General features: G+C 40.4%; 1 protein-coding gene across 1 annotated transcript in view; it reads left to right on the forward strand.

Annotated features, from left to right (window-relative positions):
• Nucleotides 1–11,034: 11,034 nt before the first annotated feature.
• COL9A1 (collagen type IX alpha 1 chain) overlaps nt 11,035–19,920 on the forward strand; it is a gene marked incomplete at both ends in the record, with an annotated part of 75,128 nt that continues 66,242 nt past the window's right edge. The window contains 4 exons of the mRNA XM_082480633.1: nt 11,035–11,048; nt 11,371–11,444; nt 12,805–12,882; nt 13,022–13,154. Of these exons, the coding sequence (XP_082336759.1) occupies nt 11,035–11,048; nt 11,371–11,444; nt 12,805–12,882; nt 13,022–13,154 (299 nt within the window). The remainder of the gene's footprint in view (nt 11,049–11,370; nt 11,445–12,804; nt 12,883–13,021; nt 13,155–19,920) is intronic.

The following is a 19,920-nucleotide window of genomic DNA, read 5'->3' on the forward strand; positions in this document are numbered from 1 at the left end:
GAAAAAAAGTATTGAAATTTCACAGAACCGGAGAACGTTGTATGTCAAATTTGAGCTGCATTACCTTAAAAATTGTGTTCAGTGCCCTGGAGTATTCTTCCCGATTACATCAAAGCATCTGCAATACTCTGAGAAATGTCCCAGAGGTACAGAAGACAGCCTGAGTGACAGCACATGTAGAAAAGGTTCTCACTTGTATTTATATGCTGATTGTGGCAAGCAGCGTTGCTGGCACTTCTTTACTCCAGGACTGCTAACTAGTTCAGCTTGAATGCTGTAAATAAGCATATTTACAAAGTATGTATGTGAGACAGTAATAGAACGGTGGAACACGTTGTCCAGAGAGGCTGAGGGATGCCCATCCTTGGAGATAACCAAAACTTGACAGGTCTTCAATAACTTGAGGATAGTCCTGTTCTGGGCAGGGGGTTGGACTGGAGGACCTCCAGAAATCCCTGCAAAGCTAAATTAGCATATGAGCCTTTGATACACTTTTGATAAATTCAGTATGCCCCAACACAAGCAGGATATTCGTTCTCTTCAGTCTAGTACCGTTTGAAGATTTGGCTCAAGAGAACTCACACCTAAAATGTTCCTTCAAGGTCTTACATCAAATCTAAATAGTCTTAAGAATTCAAACATATGTCTCAAATACTGTTCAGAATATAGTACCAAACAGAGCACTGTTCATACAAACCTATGTTTTTCCGGTGAGTTTACAAGTGCTGGAAAGATATAGTTTTAGCACTCCGGTTAAGTCCTGTGGTTATCCTCAAAATTGCTAATGCCAGCAAAGCAGCTGTTTGTTCACCCTTCCCCACCACCCGGTTTCGTCCTTAGCCTGGAAACACCTAGGTTAGGGGAGGCAAGGTAGTTAATTTTCCATGCCCAATTAGTCCTTGGTTTTCTTACAAGGGAAAGTGATTTTGCGTGGGATGCTTGTCTGCCAAGGGTTGGCCTGCGATCATTAACTCATTACACACGGACTAGCAGACAGGAGAGAGGAACAACTTTTGTTTGGCTCTGAGCAAGGCTTGACTCAGAGTGCTGACCTAGAAGTGGCAGAAGTCCTCTCCCACTGTTAATCCTCCCCGCCCCTGCCTCCCCCTTGAACACGCGTCTTTCCCTCAACTATTCAAGGTAAGCTGTAAACCTTTGCAGAAACTGGCTGCTCTCCAGAGTGGCTGCAGCATGCAATGCAGTCTGCATAACCCAGGTGAGATCACAAATTTTGGGAAGAAATATGTTCGATTTTTCAGAGCATTGTAGTTAGGTTATTTTTATTCCCATTTTTTTGCGCTCAGCTCCCGTGGATGGAGATGAGAATCCGATACATAGGAGACATTCCTATTTGGTTTTCATGGTGAGTCACTTGACTCTTGATTTGTCAGTCACAGTAGCAGCCAAATTTCCATTGTCACCTTCCTAATACTTTTGCAGGAGATTTTTTTTTTTTTAATTGATATTAGCTTTACAAAAAAGATCTTCCCTCAAAGAAAAAGATAGTTGGCCACATGTTATAAATGTTACAGATTTCTCAATCCATAATTTATAAGGACATAAGTTCTGGCAATTGACTGCAAAGTACTTAGTTTTAGGAAAACGCATGAAGACAGGTACCATCTCAGCTGTAAACTGAGGTGAGAAATCTTGAGTTATATTACAATAAGTTTTATTGTTAAAAATACATTCTTCAACCCTATGTACAAAAATTTAACCAAAAGAGACCCAGAAAGTACAGCTTCTTTGGATAATAAAACTTTTCAGGTTTATTGTACAATAAGCCCACTGGTGGCAAAAAAAAACCCCAAGGAATAAAAATATGGTGGTAACAATGGGTGTCTTGGGCAATCCAACTATAGGACATATAAAAATAAACGAGAAAGTAGCAAAACAAGTTCTGTGACATTTGCAGGAGTGAGTGACTAATTTACACATGACAACAGGAAATATCTAATCATATCTGATGAGATACACTTCAGAGCATTGAATTGGTAACATGGGAGACAGAGAAGCTTATGCCACTAATCAACATGGATTTATTTATAGGCCTGTTACATTCCTTCTTAAGTGAGCTGCAGTAAAACATTTACCAATCTTTTATAAAGCCAACCATTAAAACAAAATTCAAGATGATAAACACTTCCCTGCCCAGCCTCTCTTTTTTGTGTTTTTTTTTTTTTTCTTAAGAAATGTTCTTCATATAGTGTCCAGAAGAAATATCCCCCAGATATCACTGTAAGATATTTTCCTTTTCTGAATTCATGCAGTTGCTCTTAAAGTATCTGAGCACTTGATTCTGAGCACTTGATTCTTCACATTCTTGCAGCACAAATAGCTACTTATAGCTATACAAACCAGACTGAAAGTAACTATCAAATCACTTATTCCTGGTAGTGAAAGTCTTTCTCATACTCATTCTCAAGGGCAGGACAGTGGGGAATGAGGCCCAGAAGCTCGGAGTGCTAACAAACACAAGTACTGAGGTATTCATAAGTTGCAGCAACGGAAATTCTGCTTGAACAAACAGAAAAAGTTGCCGCCACCACCGGTGCAGTCACCCTGGGTGGTTTTGGAGTCTCTGTCCTTGGAAATACTCAGGTCCCAGCCTGGCAAGTGCCTAAGCAATCTGCTCCAACTCTGAAATATGAGTCTGCTTTGCTGGAAGGTTGGACCAGATGACCTCCACAGGTCCTCCCCACTCTAAATTTGTCTATGTTTCTATGCTTTTTGGACTCTTTTCTAACATCCAGTCTGTGAGGTGATCTTTGAGAGTCCTCTCTGTGTACAAGAACAAAACTTCCACCCCAGTATCTTGCATTTTGAGAAAAATAGGAAATGGCAGAAAAAAACTTCTTTTCTTTCTCAGACCACGGCTGGCCTTGTTTTCGGTCTAAGTCCTCTGAAATGTGCTGTGGCATTACAAGGACAGTCCTTCCTTTTTGAATTTTCAGTATTGCAAGTCTTTTATGTATTAAAAGAGAAGAACAGCTGTATCAGGTCCATCTGATACCGCATACTTTCTCTGGTCAAGCTGTTAATAGTGGATGCCTAGAGAAGCGTGTAGGAATAGAACAAGTACATAGGAACACTTCTCCCATGTATTTTGCCAGTTGGCAGTGACTTGCAGCCCCAGGACTTTGTGAGTTGGAGGTGGTCCCTGGTCTCCATTAATCTGCCATGACTCTTTTGCCATACAACTTTTAGCATTCACAATGGTGAATGCTGTAAGTGGCAGAAAAGAGTCCCACTGCTCACCCACATGTTGTATGGGAAGTGCTGTCTGTTGCTCGTTTTGAATCTTCTGGTTTCCAGCTTTGGCTGATAACCTTGGTCCTTGTTCTGCAAGAGAGCAACGATTGTTCTTTATTCCCTTTTGCCATGCTGCTTAGACTTTGTTAGATTCCATTTTTTTCAAGGTTGAAGAATCCTCATCTATTTATTTTTTTCTTACTGAAACCAGTCCAAACCTTTGATGATACCTGCTGACCATGGTTTATACGGCAGCAGTTTGATGGTTTCTGCTATGTTCACTGTTGTTTTCCTAATTGTTACTAACAAGCAGTTTGCTTTTTGCCCACTACCGAGCACTGAGGTACGTTTTCATAGTTCTTCCTATTATGGCTGACAGATACCTTTCTAGAACGGTAGAAGCAACCATAAATTTAGAACTGCTTTTTCACTGCCAATAATTTCCTCTTCATTTATGCGGACTTTCACCTGCTATTTTATCAAAAGCTTACTAGGTATTTTGAGACCTTCCCGCAATTTACACCCTCAGCTTTGATTTTTATCACTCAGGTAAATTCCTCGTATCTGCAGATGTTACCTCCCTGTTATTCACACTCCTTACAGATCACATTTATGAATATTTTGAGCAGCGCAGGCCTTTGTACAAATCTCTGTGGGATTTCGCTAATAAGCCGCCTTCTGCTTTGAAATGTTCATTAAATCTACCCTTTGTTTCCTACTCTGTAGTTGTCACTTTGGCGGCACATTGCTCAGAAGCACACTGCCAGTTGTGGTGTAATGGTGGATTCACTGAGAGAAAATGGAAGGAATAACGTTAACAAATTTTTTGTTTGCTTAGTTTTCTCTGAATGAGCTTCTGACCAGAACATTTTCTGCAACCCAGTAACTCTGTTGAGGTCGATAACCAGGTGGAAGTGGAAGTGCAAGTGCAAAATTGGTGCAATGGAAATGTAGGCCTTGTTATAAGTAATTAAATACTTTTAAACTGTTAGACTCATACTTCACAGCATTTTATTATTGTGTTATTCTTAAGTGTTTATGTCCTTTATATTTCCCAGAAGAGAGAAAAGAATGTGTTTTAAATTCTGGCACAGTTCTTTTGATACAGAACATATCTTGAAGATTAAAATATATATTCTAAATGTCATTGATTCTGTACAGAGGCCTGTATGTGCCAGCTTTCTGTGGTCCTAGAATCTGCCCTAATACCATACTTTGTTGAAACATAGCTTTCATTATAAAACAAACTAACTCTCCCCGTCCCAGAGCTGTTCAGACAGTACTTGAATAAGCATGAACCTAAATCTGCGAAAAGCCTGAAATTACTTCAGGGATTACTGAGGACTCAGACTACAGAAACCTCATGGTATTCAACAGTGTGAAATCTGGCTTTTTTTTCCAGCTGCCACTGAAATCCGAATTTGTGCCACAGAATTTGCTCTTTCATGTTGTCTTGATGTGAGGTAAAACAGAACTGATTTTCTTTTCAGTAATTTTACTTTTCAGTTAACCCTCTTCTAACTCTCTGAAATTAATAGCATATTCTTCAGACAGTGTCTACTACCGGAGTGGTAAGGCCTGATGTTTATAGTGAATACCAAGGAATGGTGTGCAGAAAGGCTCCTGCTTATACTTATTGCTATAACAGCTGCGGTCAGCGACTTTGTTATCCACCAACTTGGAGGGTGGGGAATGGAAGTGCTTAGCGGGGTCCCACCTGTGGGGAGGGGCAGACAGGATGGGTGACCCAAAACTGACCAACAGGGCTTTCCATCCCATCTGCCTCATGCTCAGTATAAAAGCTGAGGCATCAAAGGGTCAGCTCTCTTTCTTCAAAGGCCATTGTCCAAGGAGGACTCTGTTATCTGCCTTTGATCCAGATCTGTGCATTCCTGAATCCAGTTCCTGAGTTCAGCTCCCGTCCATCACTAAGTCCAGTCTGGGACTTTCCCAGTGCCTGCTGGTGATGTGATTGTAATCCTGGGAGCTCAATATGGTTTTGTATGTATTGTATATGTTGCATTATTTTCTTATTAATATAATTATATTTTTTTATTATTATTTTAGTGATAATATTTCATTAAAATAGTTTAGTTTCTTTTTCAATCCGTAAGTCTCTCGCTCATTCAGCTCTCCCTTGGGAGAGAAGTTAAAGAGACCGTCTGTCTGTTTTAGTGGCGAGCCCAGCCCAAACCACGACATGTGGAAATGAGTATGTGAAATGAGCATTTCTTTCCTTCCCTGCCTTGTCAGGACCTCTCATCCTTTGCCGTGTCCCATGTGGCTTTTTCTCACAAGGGGCATCAAGCTGGGCTGAGGGAAACCTGTGCTGTCCTTGGGGCTGGGCAGCTGGAGCCTGGCTGGGCTGAGGATGGGAGGCAGGGTACTGAACCTGGCCGGGGAAGGCAGGGAGCGCTGGAGAAAGCACGCCCTTTAAAGTTGTCACTGTCCAAAATAACTATGCACTAATTTTATTCTCATGAGTATTTTTACCTATGAACCTGTGTAGTGGTGCATACATGCTTGTGTAAGAGAGGGAAATCCTGATCCCGTTTAAATCAACGGATGGTTTGTTACCAGTGTTAGCAAGGACATGATCGCTCTCAAAGGGTATTTCATGACAGTAAAATAAATTATGCTTGCTGCAGCATTTAGAGATAAATATCAATGGAACTAAGTTCCATCACGTCAACAATTACAAAAAGTTCTGGTTTTAAGAATTGAAATTGGTGTTCAGGTAACATAATTTTGGCTCAAAAAGAATCTGAATGTATTTAGAGAGATGTTATATTTCCCCAGTTCTGTTGAAACATGAAAGAACATGATTTTCATCATCTAAATGATGCTAGTGAGCTGGGGTAATGTTTAGGCAATGTGCACTGATAGAAAAAGAGAACAGTATAAAACAATATTATCAAGACTTATTACATTGTGGCTGAAAATATTTCCAAATTTGGATGATTTTTGTCGTCAGTTAGATGCAGTTGTGAATTTTGGACCCAGCTCTTAGTCATACTATTTGTTAGTATAAATGAGAGTTTCTTCACTACGTTTTATGCTCATTGAAAAACTAACACAAACAGGTGAAGCCTGTTTCTTATTTCAGTAGTTCAGAGTCAGTAAAATCAGTGTGATCAGTAGATGGACACAGATGTAAGTTAAGGGAGATCAGAATCCTAATTTCTCCCAAAACACAGCTGTGTTCATTGCAATAATAGCATGGTTCTGCTTGAAGTCTACTTAACTTTTCTTTTGATTTTCTCTGCCTTTCCACTAGAAAATAAATTCTCCTGTATTCGAGGTAATTGGAATCACTGACTGTAACATTTCAGGATAATCACTGTCTGGCACCCCTGGAGACAAAGTACAAATCTTCTGACCTAGAAAGAAATGAAAATCGGAAAGATACCACAATCTAGACTCTCATCCAAAGGTAATGGGAACTGTGAACCTCATCCACAGAAAGAATTATTACAGCAAGGGCATATGGAGCTATGGTGGAATTTTGTCCGGCCCCATGTATAGACCATCTCTGTTTGTTCTCCAAGAACACTCCGGAGGGATTTGTTGAATTTTGGAGACTACATTGGGACAGCCTGGGTGTTCACAAACTGGCTGCGCTGCCGTTACAGCCGGGTTCACTGGGAAAGACAGTTGTGCCAAAGAGATGAGAATCTGGCCCCACATATTGCCAGGTTTCTTTGAGCAACCTCTCCTAGAAAGAAGCTGTTTGGTCTTTATAAAAAATGGCATCCAAAAGCTTGGAAAGAAAAGTTGGTTTTCTTCCTATGCCAAAATTAATAAAATTTTGGACAGAAAAGTACATTTTTATGATGAAGGTAAGAATTTATTGGATAGTAAATTATTTGTTAAATTCCAACGACGTGTTGGAGCCTGACAAGGATTATAGTTTTGCTGTCAATTCAATTACCCTACACTTTTGGATGCTGGTTTAATTATTTGTTGCTGGTTTAATTAAAAGGCGCTTAAGTCGGTGCAAGTTTTGCCCTTGATGTCAGTGAGATCCGTCACAGGTCCAAGTTGTCTTAACTCTTAGAGTGATTAATAAAGAGCAGATCTTTCAGAAATGCCATTACTCACAGCCACACACAGTTAATCTTGAGCTATAAGAGCCAAACACAATGTAACAACAAACACACACAAGTTAGTGGTATGTGCTTATCCCAGTCTGCTAAACTACAAAGACAGTGGTGACCCTTGTGCTATAGGTAAAGATAAAGAAGGTTGAAATCTTTAAAGAAGATTTTTGTTGTTATAAACCAAACAGAGAATGTGGCCTTTAGAAGCTAAAGTTAAATGAAAAGACTGAAGGCACAATTTAGAGAAGACCACTGGAGGCAGAAACAACCTTCCAGGAGATAGGAGATAAATAAGAAGTGACCTCTTTCCAGTCTTCCCTTCTGCTCCTCTCCCCTCCAGCCGTGCATGGAAGAGTGGGGCAGGACTGGGGGCACCAACCATTGCTCCTTTGTGAGACCGCTCACGTGGGCAGGGCCCCCACTTTAACAAAGCAAATTGAACATTGGTTCCTCCAGTCCCCAAGCCTGATGTTGAGCCCTCAGTTCCTGCATATATGCCGCAAATACTTTTCAGAGGAAGAACAAACTTGCCTAATCCCTCCTAAAAATCCTGCTCGAAAGTACAAGCCAGTGACACTGAGCTCCTTCAAGCTCAGTCAAACAATAAACATCAGGAGATGGCTTAATTTAGCCATCCTAAATTTCTCTCAGCCCAAGCCTGAACTGAGGAACTTTCTTCTCTGCCACATTTAACAGCTCTTACTGAGCCAAACATTGGTTTCTGTGGTTTTTGTTGGATTGAGCCTTCTGAAAGTCTAACTACAGCCACCTCACTGCAGCCTTTTTCATCACAGAGAGCAAGTTTTATACCCGCAAGAGAAGCTGGGTCCACCAGATTTATTTGCTATTTCCCTCCAATCCAGTTGCAGTCTCACCAGACAGCTGTATGAATACATGTTCTCCAACATAAGCTACACAGAAGAACAGGAATATGGAATCAGATATTTGAGGAGAGGAATGTGAAGTCAGGTGTGTAAGCACACTTTAAAATGCTAGTGAGGTGATGACACTCCTACTTAGCTTGTTTTCAGGAGATAGTATTTGAATGAAGTCACCATACCTTAGTTAAAGAACAGAGAGCTTTTGGAGAATCATGTTCTATGTTGTTTAATTAATCTACTTTCAACAGTTGAACAGTTAGTGCTTAGACGATTGTTATCCCTGAGCACGTGGCTAAACAGCAATCACTGTGCACTGGGATTTTCTGAAAATATCTGCATTAGCCCAATTCTTAAAAAAAGAAAAATACAAAGTGACCTAGAGACACATCAAAATAGTTAGATCATCTAGGCGCAAGCACTAGTTGGATGGGGACTGTCTCTGTGACCCTCAGCAAGTTATTTAAGATATCTACTCCATCTCAATTTACATTTGCATGAAATGGGAATAGTATTGATGAGATCATGGGGCTAATAAATCAGCTACCATTAGTTTGCCTGCAAATACTTTTCTTCTTTGAAGATTATGTGATAATTATTATTAGAACATCTAATCAGGAATTTCATCTTATATTGTGAGTTTCGTTTCAAGATGAAGACATCAAAATGCACACAGGACAACCCGAGCTTATTATCATCTTCTAAAGAGTTTTTTCTTTGCCCACAAATAGAATACTAAATGGGTTTTCCAAGCCTTAGTTACATAGTGTCTCCCATGTTTTATTTCAGTAAGTATGTCTTCTGAAGATTCTGGATTGGGAAAATACTCCAGGCATAAAAGAAATTCCACCCATGAGAATTGCTAAAATGAAATACAAATGAAAACACATCATAGGTTGTTCAGAAATAGAGTTTGTGTTCTCTGAATTTCTCTGAACAAGGCCCTCCCTCTTTGGAGAGGATTATGTGTATGTCAATAACCCCAGACACAAGTAATGGCAGACATCTTCATGTCATGTGCCAAGAAATATTTGCTAATTTACTCAAAGATGGTATCACTTAGTTTCATATCTAAGTACAGGGATAGTTTTTTCTTCCTTAATGCCGCCACAAAGAAATTGGCAATACTAAGCAGTCTAAAAAGCAAACTTAATGCCACAACTTATATATGACAAATGAGATAGTTTGGCACTGGGCTCTTTTCCATTCTTTCACAAACCTTCTGGTAGTCCTTCTAAGCCCTGGGTGCTCTCACTTGTTGCTTCCCATGCCACATCATTCCTTCCCCTTCCTTACAGCTTCAGGTGACTTCCACGTCCCGCTCTCCTGCTCCTTATAGACTCCTCTTGTGCCCTAGAGATATTGCCGAGTGACAGAATGTTAATATTTGCATGGTGGATAAGCGACTCAGGTATATGGTCACTTGGGCAAACTTACTGTGAAATCAAATTAATATTTCTCCAATTTTTTTTTTCTTTATTGACAGTGGTCTCATGTGCCAATTCTGACACAGATATCATATGTTCACCATCATGATGCTGGACTGCAAGGCTCCCTGAGCGTACATTTCCCTTGAAGGGAGAAAAAGTGTTATCAACCAAGATTTGCTTGCTTAGGCAGGAAAAGGAAACATTATTCATGGCAAACTGTTCATGTCTATGATATAGCCCCTCCCTTTCTAACAATAGAGATAAAGGTGTGAACAACATTGACACTGGAATTATCAATTTTGGGAATGTGAGTTACAGCAAATTGGGATGAATGGGGTAGTCCATCACTCAGTTATTGGTTCAGACTCTCAGCAGACAGCAGAGGTTTGCTATATCCCACACTCAAAAAAAATCTGGAAATTTGAACTACCTTAGAATATTAAGAGTCTAGAGAAGATGAAACCTTACAAATGTGATGCATTAGCACAACCTAGCATACTTTTCCATATATACATGAATTTTGACTGCAGTAACTATCAGGACCTTCTGGCTGTTCACCCGTTTTCCTTGGTCTTTTCATGCATACAGATTTTAGTCTCTCTCTCTTCTTACATTCATGTGAACAAATATGAATAAATGTCTTTGTGTCTCCAAAGATGTGTAATAGCCCATGAAAAAGGGGTTATTTTATTATCGACAGCTGAAGAACAGGAGTCTGCTTAGTAATGCCAATGCCTATGTGTATTGCTTGAAAAGGTTCAAGTTTGAGCAATGAAACCCCTTTTAAATAATTGGGTTTTATTCAGAAGAAACAACTGGGACACCACCAGCCAGGCTTCTCCTGAGGCCATCCGATAAGTAAATCAGCAAGAAATGGAAATGCCTTTTTTATTGGACTGGGCTTCTCTTGTTCGCAAAGCTTTTAGTCTTAACACCACATCAGGGCCACCAACTTCTTCAGACCCCCCTGGTACATGTTATTCTTTCATCTGCCTGGCTGAACAGCAGACCCCGCCATTCAATGACTGGCATCGCTGAATTCGCAGTTTTTTAATCTCCCTACCCTGATGCTGGCGCAAGCAGCAGCCTTTTCTTTGCTCTCTTGGCTTCTTTATATTCAACCGGCTCCAGAGATCCGCCCTCAGGGCCCGCCAGGACACACATGTCTGTCCAGCCTCCACCTCCTTCCCTTTGCAAGATTAAAACAGAGCCAGCAGCCCGCACCTCCCTCCCTGCTGGGTCCTGCGTGGGGCAGGAGGAGCCGTCTGCACCCATTGCTGCTCTCTTCTAAAGGGCTAATGAGAGGGAAGCAGAGAGTGTGACTGTGTACACCACGTATTCACATGAGAGAAGTGAAGAAAGCCAGCAGTGAAGATGAAAAGCAACTGGTAAGAGAACAAGTGGGATTTAGAGAAATCTGTAAATAAGAGATTAGAACAGTTAAAGCTGTCCTTGCCAGCTGCCGCCTTTGTTGTTTGCTTTTATGACAGCATTATATGAAGGAAATGGTAATAGAAAGAGCTTTATTGACATGTTTTATTATAAGGCAAAGATAAAAAGTTTTCATGTAAAGAAACTGCCTTGTCAAATCTGTTAGTAAATCCTTAACTTAGGTTTTTATACATTTATTATGTACAGCTCTGAGGAGAAAGTCAATAAGAACCTGTGAGAAACTATAGATTCATACTGGAGTTTTCTTTCTATTTACAGGAAAATTACAGTCTTCTTTTACGTCTGTAGTTTTCTGTGGTCTTTCATCTCAGCCACCATCCAGCAACAATCAAGTAAGGAGATGGACTTTATCTGCATTTTATCTTTCTATAATTTTTACTGTCAAAAGAATTATTCTGAGCTTATTCAAAATTAAAATCCTCTCTAGCTAGCTATCATAGAAAGGGAGAACTGTCTCTATGTGTGTGTGTATGTATGTATGTATAAGAGAAAGAGCCGAAAAACTAAGAGCTGTATGTGGTATTAGATTTTTTTTTAAGGTAAGGATTAATATCTGGATATAGGTGGTAGATACAGGAGACAAACCTCCCCCCATCTTTCAGTGCTTCTAGTTAGATATTCTGCTACATGTGGCAACAAACTGGTTCCACTTCATTTGCTGGGCATAAAATGTAAATGGCTGGATGTCAGCCATATGTCTCATCAAATAATATAGAATGAGCCTGTTTCTAAGGTGTAACATGTCAACCTGAATGTTCCCTTTAAGTCTATGTTGTCAGAAGGAAACCCACATTTATGGTTGAGCCTTTGCAGCACACAAGAGGCTCTCTGTAGGTTAGAAATATGTCTCCTTCCAACTCGCATGCTTCATTCTTCCCCATCCAGACTCTACTAACATTTTCCAGATTGACCTGATACTGGACTTGTACAGGACTTTTAAACTCTTCTAAAGAATGTTTATTTTTCCTTCCTTCTTCCTTAAGTTAGGGGAATCTGCTAGGTTTTCATGCTCATTACAGGACTTTTAGACAGACAATAGTCTGAAAAATTAGATTTTAAAATTTGGTTTCCTCAAACAAAATTCTTCTACATTCTTGTTTGGGTCAACAAAAAGGGCCTGTAACTTTTTCTTGTATGAATGACCAATCTCTGATCAAATGTGGCACAGAGGAAGGTGAGAACACCTGGAATATCAGAGAGGACGGAAAAGATACCAACAGTTTCTCAACAGCCTCTTTAGTTGGCAAGAAGTTTGTTTAAATTTTCTTGGGACTAGAGAGACTGTTGATTTAGGTAACCGTTTCTTTTTTTTTTTTTTTTCAAAGTTTGCTTAAGCCACCAAAAGTTCCAAACCAAAAACTCCTTACACAGCAGACCTTCTTATGCTACAACTATTCCTCCATAGCTCTGCAAAAGAAGAATTATTATAACGTTCATTTAAAGGCTTAAAAAAATTAATCAAATAATCAACCAAGTTATAATTTTAAATTTGCAGCTTTTGAGAAACACATGTTTATTTTCTTAGACCTCTGACTTCACTGAATACAGTTTAAATTGATTATTATATACATCTACTTATTATTTATAGTTCTATTTAATTCATAATATTCTTACAGTTGCTTAACTTAGTTTTTTAAAGTGACTTGAGGTCATGTGCAAGCACATGGTTAATAAATTGACCCTTTTTTGTAGGACTACCAGTTATTCTGGGTGCCAGTCACAGAACTGATCTCTGCCCAACAATCAGGATTGGCCAAGATGACTTACCAGGCAAGTAGCATCCCAACTTTTTCAGGAAAAAGCTGCTGTTCAGAATCTTTATTGGGTTATATTCAGCTCTGTGACTGCACAGTTCTCTAACTGAATTAAAATGTAAGTTACATTCTGGACATGCATATTTTTTTTGTAGGCTTTGACCTGATTTCTCAGTTCCAAATAGAGAAAGCTGCATCCCAAGGAATTATCGAGAGAGTAGTGGGCTCTACTTCTCTACAAGTGGCTTATAAATTGGGACCGAATGTAGACTTCAGGATCCCAACCAGGTAATGCTTTTTGTTGTTTGACTTCAAAATATACATATTTTACAACATTATCATTTAAAGGATAGATCCTTTGCCCAGCCAGATCACCTCATTTGCAAAGTTTTTGGAAGGGGAAAGAGGAGTTCAACTTCTTTTTTCATGGCCACCACCAGACCAGACTGATTCTGTAACAGCAATTTCAGGGACTTTCGCTTTCCTCTACCAATGATATTGCCCAAGGTGCCTCAAGATTAGTCGATAGAAAAGGATTTACCTCTAAGAAGTGAAGCCAAAAGTTGTTGATGACTTGAAAAGAGGTAGGTGGGCAAAGAAGAGCTAACAGGAGGAGAGCGAGGAATGTTTTCTCAAAACAGTGACACAAAGACATCTTTCTGATCATGTCAGGACTGCAGAGACAAGGTAGGATAAATTTTTGCTTTTTGGATAACTGGTGCATGCGTGTTCCTGGCTGATTTATGGTCACTTAATCTACAAACTACTACTTAGCGTGTCAAGGCAAGCTGCAATAGGAGCCGGGATTTGGGAATCTAATTGTGTTTGTGCTTTACAGGCCAGACTTGCTGCCAGTGAAGGAATAGAGACAGTACAGCAGGGTAGACGAGTCTTTGCCAAACTTAGACAAGCCTGGATTCTTGTCCAGCACCTTATGTAATCAACAATGCCTTTACTGAGCAATTAACTGGCAAGACCTTTAATTGGACTACTGTTTCAGCTAGGAATATCTGGAGTGCAAAACATTTCTGTCATTCTCCAGCTATTACAACTTTTTCTTGCTGCAGTCCTCCCTGGCTTCTACCTTCATAGCCATTAGGTTAAGTTAGTTTACAGCTTAACTGGATGGTTACATTGGACTCGTGACTACTTTCCATCCCAGTGGCAAATCAAGGCCGCTAGTGGATAAATGTGAATCCAACCGCAGACAGCAAATGGGATCTTCGTTTCACTAAAAGTTGGAGATTCTCAAACTCTCAACTCATGCTTCTTAGCTCAGAAACAGTCAAAGCTGTAATACTTTCATTTTTAAGAAACCTTAGACTTATTGCTATAGATTGCTCTAGTGATATATATGCTTGATATACACAAGTTACCCCTGATTGAGCCTATATCAGGTGCATTAATACGCCATGTCATCTGAGCTGACTACCGCCACCAGGCTTGTTGACTGGGTACTGTCGTAGCATCAATTTACTATATTCAAGACACTGACTGGCACTTCCAGTCAGCGTGGTGCTGTTACACTGCAATGCTAGCTCACGGTATAGCTGAAATTTGGCCCTGGTTCAAAGTAAAACGTCATTCACACTTGATCTGAGTGTTTTGTCCAAGCAAATGCGTTAAGGCTTGACTCCCGACAATGCTCTAGTGCATCAGTGTGCTGCTCCTCTGTCACTGAGCCTGATATTGCTGCTCTGCTCCAGAGTTATTTTGGAGTGTGCCCCTGTCAGTAAGCTGACTCACAAGTGAAGTTGGCAGTAAGTAGCTGAGGCTAACAGCACAGGAGAAGTACACCTTAGGCCATTTCTGATTTTTTTTTTTCTAAATGGAACTCTTCAAATAATCTTTATAATGTGGCATGGTGACTGGGTTTTACTGGTATGAATTTGCGATGATGAAATGCTTGAGAAGCATTACAAGAGTTAGCAAGTCATGCAGAACACCTCAAGCGAGGCTGAACATCTTTGATGGCAGGGGCACAGCTCTGGCTCTCTCAGACCCAGTCATTGCAGCAACCCTGAACTCCTGCTGCATTTCCCTCCGTCCATCCCTTGCTATCCTTTATTCACACCTGGATAATGTCAACATTTCCTGGGGTACCCACGGCTGAAGGGAAGGGAAGGGAAGGGAAGGGAAGGGAAGGGAAGGGAAGGGAAGGGAAGGGAAGGGAAGGGAAGGGAAGGGAAGGGAAGGGAAGGGAAGGGAAGGGAAGGGAAGGGAAGGGAAGGGAAGGGAAGGGAAGGGAAGGGAAGGGAAGGGAAGGGAAGGGAAGGGAAGGGAGGGAGGAGAGGAGAGGAGAGGAGAGGAGAGGAGAGGAGAGGAGAGGAGAGGAGAGGAGAGGAGAGGAGAGGAGAGGAGAGGAGAGGAGAGGAGAGGAGAGGAGAGGAGAGGGGAGGGGAGGGGAGGGGAGGGGAGGGGAGGGGAGGGGAGGGGAGGGGAGGGGAGAGCCGCCCGAGCCGCCCCCCGCCCTCCTCCGCCGGCCTGTCCGGGAGCTGTCCTCGCCCGCTGGTGCTGAAATACCTCCCCACCGCTGGGGAGCGAAGGAGCGGCGGGGCCCGCCGTGGCTGTGGCCGGGCAGGCACACGGGGTGTAACTCCCCGCTTCGTGCCTCCATCGCTGTTGAGCTCCTGCTTCGCCGAGAGATGGGGGAGGCAAAACTAGAGTGAGGTCGGAAAAAAAATAACCAGCAGTGTTTTCCTGAGCTGGGCGGCTGAGGTGGGAACAAAGGCACAAGTGCTATAGGAGCACTGAGGAGGGACCCTCAATAAACACGTCATGCAACAGCAGACTCCATGCCTGCTCCGCTGCAGAGATCTCCTCCCACACCTTCGTTAATGGGCAGCCATATTAGTACCAGGTAACCGATGGCCATGGACAATGTCTTCTCTTGCCTTATGAAATAGGTAGGGGTCACCCTAATTAAGCCCATTCCCTGGTGTAAGGCATTCAAGGCTTTTGGGGAAGGGATGGGGAGGTGGGTGCATGTGTAGAAATGGCAAGCAAACCAATTACAGTATCGGTACAGAGCACTTGCCTAACTGTCAGTGTCCAGTCAGGTCAGTTCAGTTTTTAGACTAGCATATGAACATTATAATAATACAGACAAGCCCATGTTACAGTGGCTATGGCATGGGAATGAGAGTTCAATTAGATGGGCATGGCTCAGCGTATTTATTCAGGTTTTGCTGTAGCAATAGCTTATGCCTTGAAAAGCTTGTATAGCTTCCTTAAAACACTACTAAATTGTAGCTTAGGCTTTTTGCTGCTTAGTGTGCCTGCCAAGATTCAGAAGTATATCCCAGAATGAATAGAAATGATTGCACAGAAGTCTTGACTTAAGCTTCTCCCATTACCCACATAAATCCCCATTGGCCATTGCTTCTTCTAGTGTAAAATATGCTTAAAAATCAACATAGAGTTCTTTGTGTGATAAGAACCTGGGAAACTGCCATGACTCATACCCATTGTCTCTGACACAGTGAACCTGTCATTTTTCGATTTAGTCTATGTACCTATTGTAGGTGTCCACCAGTTAGTAAGTACAAAATTAATGCTGGTAATTTGGACAATAATTGTGTTGATTTTTGATTGCAAGCTTTAAAAAATATATATTAGCACAAAGGAATATGTTCATGATATGTTTTTATATGGGGAAAGAGGGCTACCTATCTTTATACACTAGATGAAATCTTAATCCTTTGACTTCACAAACGCAGCTGTCACATCACAAGGCCCATGTGTTCACATGGATAAATTAATGCCAGAGAACATTCCAAGGCATTCACACTCGATCATCTATACTGCTAAAATATTATACGAGACCATGGCATGGTTTGGGTCCAGACCAATTAGCACTCTTTAAACAACTCCTGGGCACAGCTTAGCAGCTAGCATAGGGCATGGGCCATTCCCAATAAGCAGCTTGCATATAGTCATTGTATTTTGGAAGTAAGCAGGTTTAAACTTTTTCATGCCAGCTGAACTTAGTATCTGAGAACAGTCTTGGGCATATTGAATTTACTAGCATGAAAGGAGCCTTCCAGAAATGTTACCTCTGCCTGCATCCTCATCTCAGTAGAAAGTAGACCAATGTAAAAATTTAAGCTGCTTTTTTGAGCAGTGTTTATATTCTATATATATACCCACAACATTGGGGTAGTGGTGTACTGCGGACCACTTTAGCAGATGACATGAAAAACACAGTACAATAAGAAATTATAAAATGAAAATCGGAAGTTTATAAAGCTTTATCAGTAAGCTTGAAGAATTTCATAGGCTGATTTCCTGATTTGTCCTCTGGGAATAATACTTCTCTGTGAAGTAATGATCCTCAAATGCTTATGCCTGAAGGTCTGGCATTACTACGTCCATCCAGAGTTCTTCAGGTGCTTTTCCTTTTGCATTAAAAGTAAGATATCTTACATAGTACCACTCCTTTGATATTGATGATGACACTGTAATGGAAAGGACAAAATGCAGCTAAGAAACTAATTAGCTCATAACAGAAATAATTAGTTCAGAACTGGATGTTTCTGAAGAATAGAGACCAGCTGAGGGTAATGAGTTCTAGCAAATTGCTTCTGGCTAATGACTTAGACCAGTTGCTTTTAAAAATGCTTAGCTAGATTTTATTGTTATTGCTTATTTGATGACTGCCAGATAGCACCTGCCAGGTCAGCTGTGATTCTAGGAAGCTTCAGGAAGTACAGATACAAGCGTCTCCAGCTTGAGCAAAGGAATCCCCACCCCTGGGTGCGTGATATTGCATTATCATGAGGTTGGCCAGAGAAGCCATCTCTAGTGGATTGTACCAACATTTCTAAAATCTTCGTTTAGCAAGGAGTGAGTTATCTCAGTGGGCAATGGAGCTCACCTAACTCTTAAAGAAACCCTTAAAGAAAGGTTCAATAAAATAAGCAGTTATTTTGTAGTATTCAAATCAATGTGTAGTTAACCTTTTAAAATACTTGCTGCTCTTGATGAATCCTGAAGTCAGAGGGACTGTTCAGGGTTTCCACTGCTCAGCCAGATGACTTATCTTGAGTATATTGATGCCTTGACAGGACTTAGCCTTGAAATCTTAAAGAATTCTTCCTGGTAAACACTCAAGCTGTGGGATTAACAAGGCTTTTAGGTATTTATGAAAAAGATTAAAAGAAAACAGTGGTGTTTCAGAAATTCCCTTAGATTATTTACACGTTTCATCCCCCCAACTGTATTAAAAAAATTAAGCAAGGAATCAAATATCTGATAAAATACCCGATCTTGCACTCATTTCACACATAAAGTAGTTAATAGTTTGAGTACACAAGGAAAGCAGGACTAGACAGCTATCTTACAAACAAGATAGAAAAATGAATAAAAAAATTATCTGATGGCTTATACCCCTGGCAATTTTAAGTGGGTAGGAAATGGATCAGGACTGAATTTGGACTGTGCTTGAAATAATTTTGCATATTAATCTTTCCTTTGCTCATTCACCTGATTCTAAATTTAAAATTGCTTGATTTCCTTCCATAAATTAATGGAATTGGAAACATCTATGTTAAAAATAACTTAAGTAAATCATTTAAGTGCTTATATAGTTATCAGCTGTTCAACAAGATTACAGAATCCAGCACTCTTTGCAGTGAGATGGAGGAATGACCTTTTTACAATTGTTTATTTGAACATCATGGTAAATTTTCCTTAGTTTCCAAATATTTAGCATTTTAAGCTGCTGACTTCAGTAGGCTTTTTGCCTATGTAAAGATCACGGGCTTTGGGAAAAAGTGTGTATTGAAATACACTGATACAACTAAAGACAATTTAATTCCTTTGCATTACTTTCGGAGTAACTGAAATAAGTCTGTCTCTGCTTTACTTGTGGAATTACAAGTATAAACCTTGCACAGTAGCAGGCCCCTGCAGAGTACCCTTCTCACGAGGGGTCATGCTGTTCTTCATTATGTTGAATCACATTACTGACACTGAGTCTTTAGTCCAGAGGCAGCAGTTCTTCTGATTGGTTATTAAAAGTTTTTTTTAAATCTAAATATTTGTCCATGTTTGTGCACTGACTTTTTATCTTTACTGTTCTGTATACATTTCTTATAATTTAGTTTTCTCTTACAAATGTCAGAAAGTCTTACACAATTTCTCTTCTTTGTGTATCACATATTACCATATTTTTTTTCTAATTTCCGAAAAAGAACGAGGACCCATATAATGGCTTGTAAAGGACTAACACTATAGCTAAATATGGTGCAAAGAATCCTGTTGCCAATCTGATATAAACAATCTTCTAATCTAAAAGTGTAACTACGTTTACTTACTAGTTTTTTTGGTTGGTTGGTTGGTTGTTTTTTTTTCCAGTATAGTTATGTCAGCTGAGGTGGGGTGAGAATATGTGTGATATTTTAACCAGTATTGCCATGACAGCAAAATTTATCAGTGCAGAGAAAGAATGAAAACCTCTCCTCAGAGTATCTGGGATTAGCAACGCCTCCTTTAGCTGCAGAGCTTGGTGTATCAGATCCCCTGAAGTCACTGAACTTGACAGAGAGAAAGTGGAACTTCACATGAAGGCATGTTAAACAATTACCTAACAATGCCACTGTCAATAGGGTAGTAGTAAAACCAGCACTTGTGCAAGAACAAACAGTGGAATTCAGCAAATGAAGAGATAAATGACTCAGATGAGCTAAGGTTTTAGCAGCAGAGGACATTGAAATACTTGTTTTAAGAGATATTATGGAGGAAGAAGGACACAGAAGGCCATGAAAGATGTGCTGAACTGGATCAGGAGCTTAGCAAAAGCCTAATGTGTGTCTGGGTAGGGAGAGGGAGTATGTTCCTGGAGCAGGAAAGAATATATAAATATATTGTGTGTAGGATAGAAGTGTAACAAAAGGATAGGGGAGAGTAGCATACACTGGAAAGGGCTCAGAACAGGAGAAAAGGGACAATGTCCATGCATTGACATTTGTATTTAAGATGGCAAGATATAAACTGAAAAATAAAACCAATAAAAGAACATAAAAAGTTAGATAAAATCCTACCAGACAAAGCC

This window comes from Vanellus vanellus, assembly GCF_965231255.1.
Source record: "Vanellus vanellus genome assembly, chromosome: 3".
NCBI lineage: Eukaryota > Metazoa > Chordata > Aves > Charadriiformes > Charadriidae > Vanellus > Vanellus vanellus.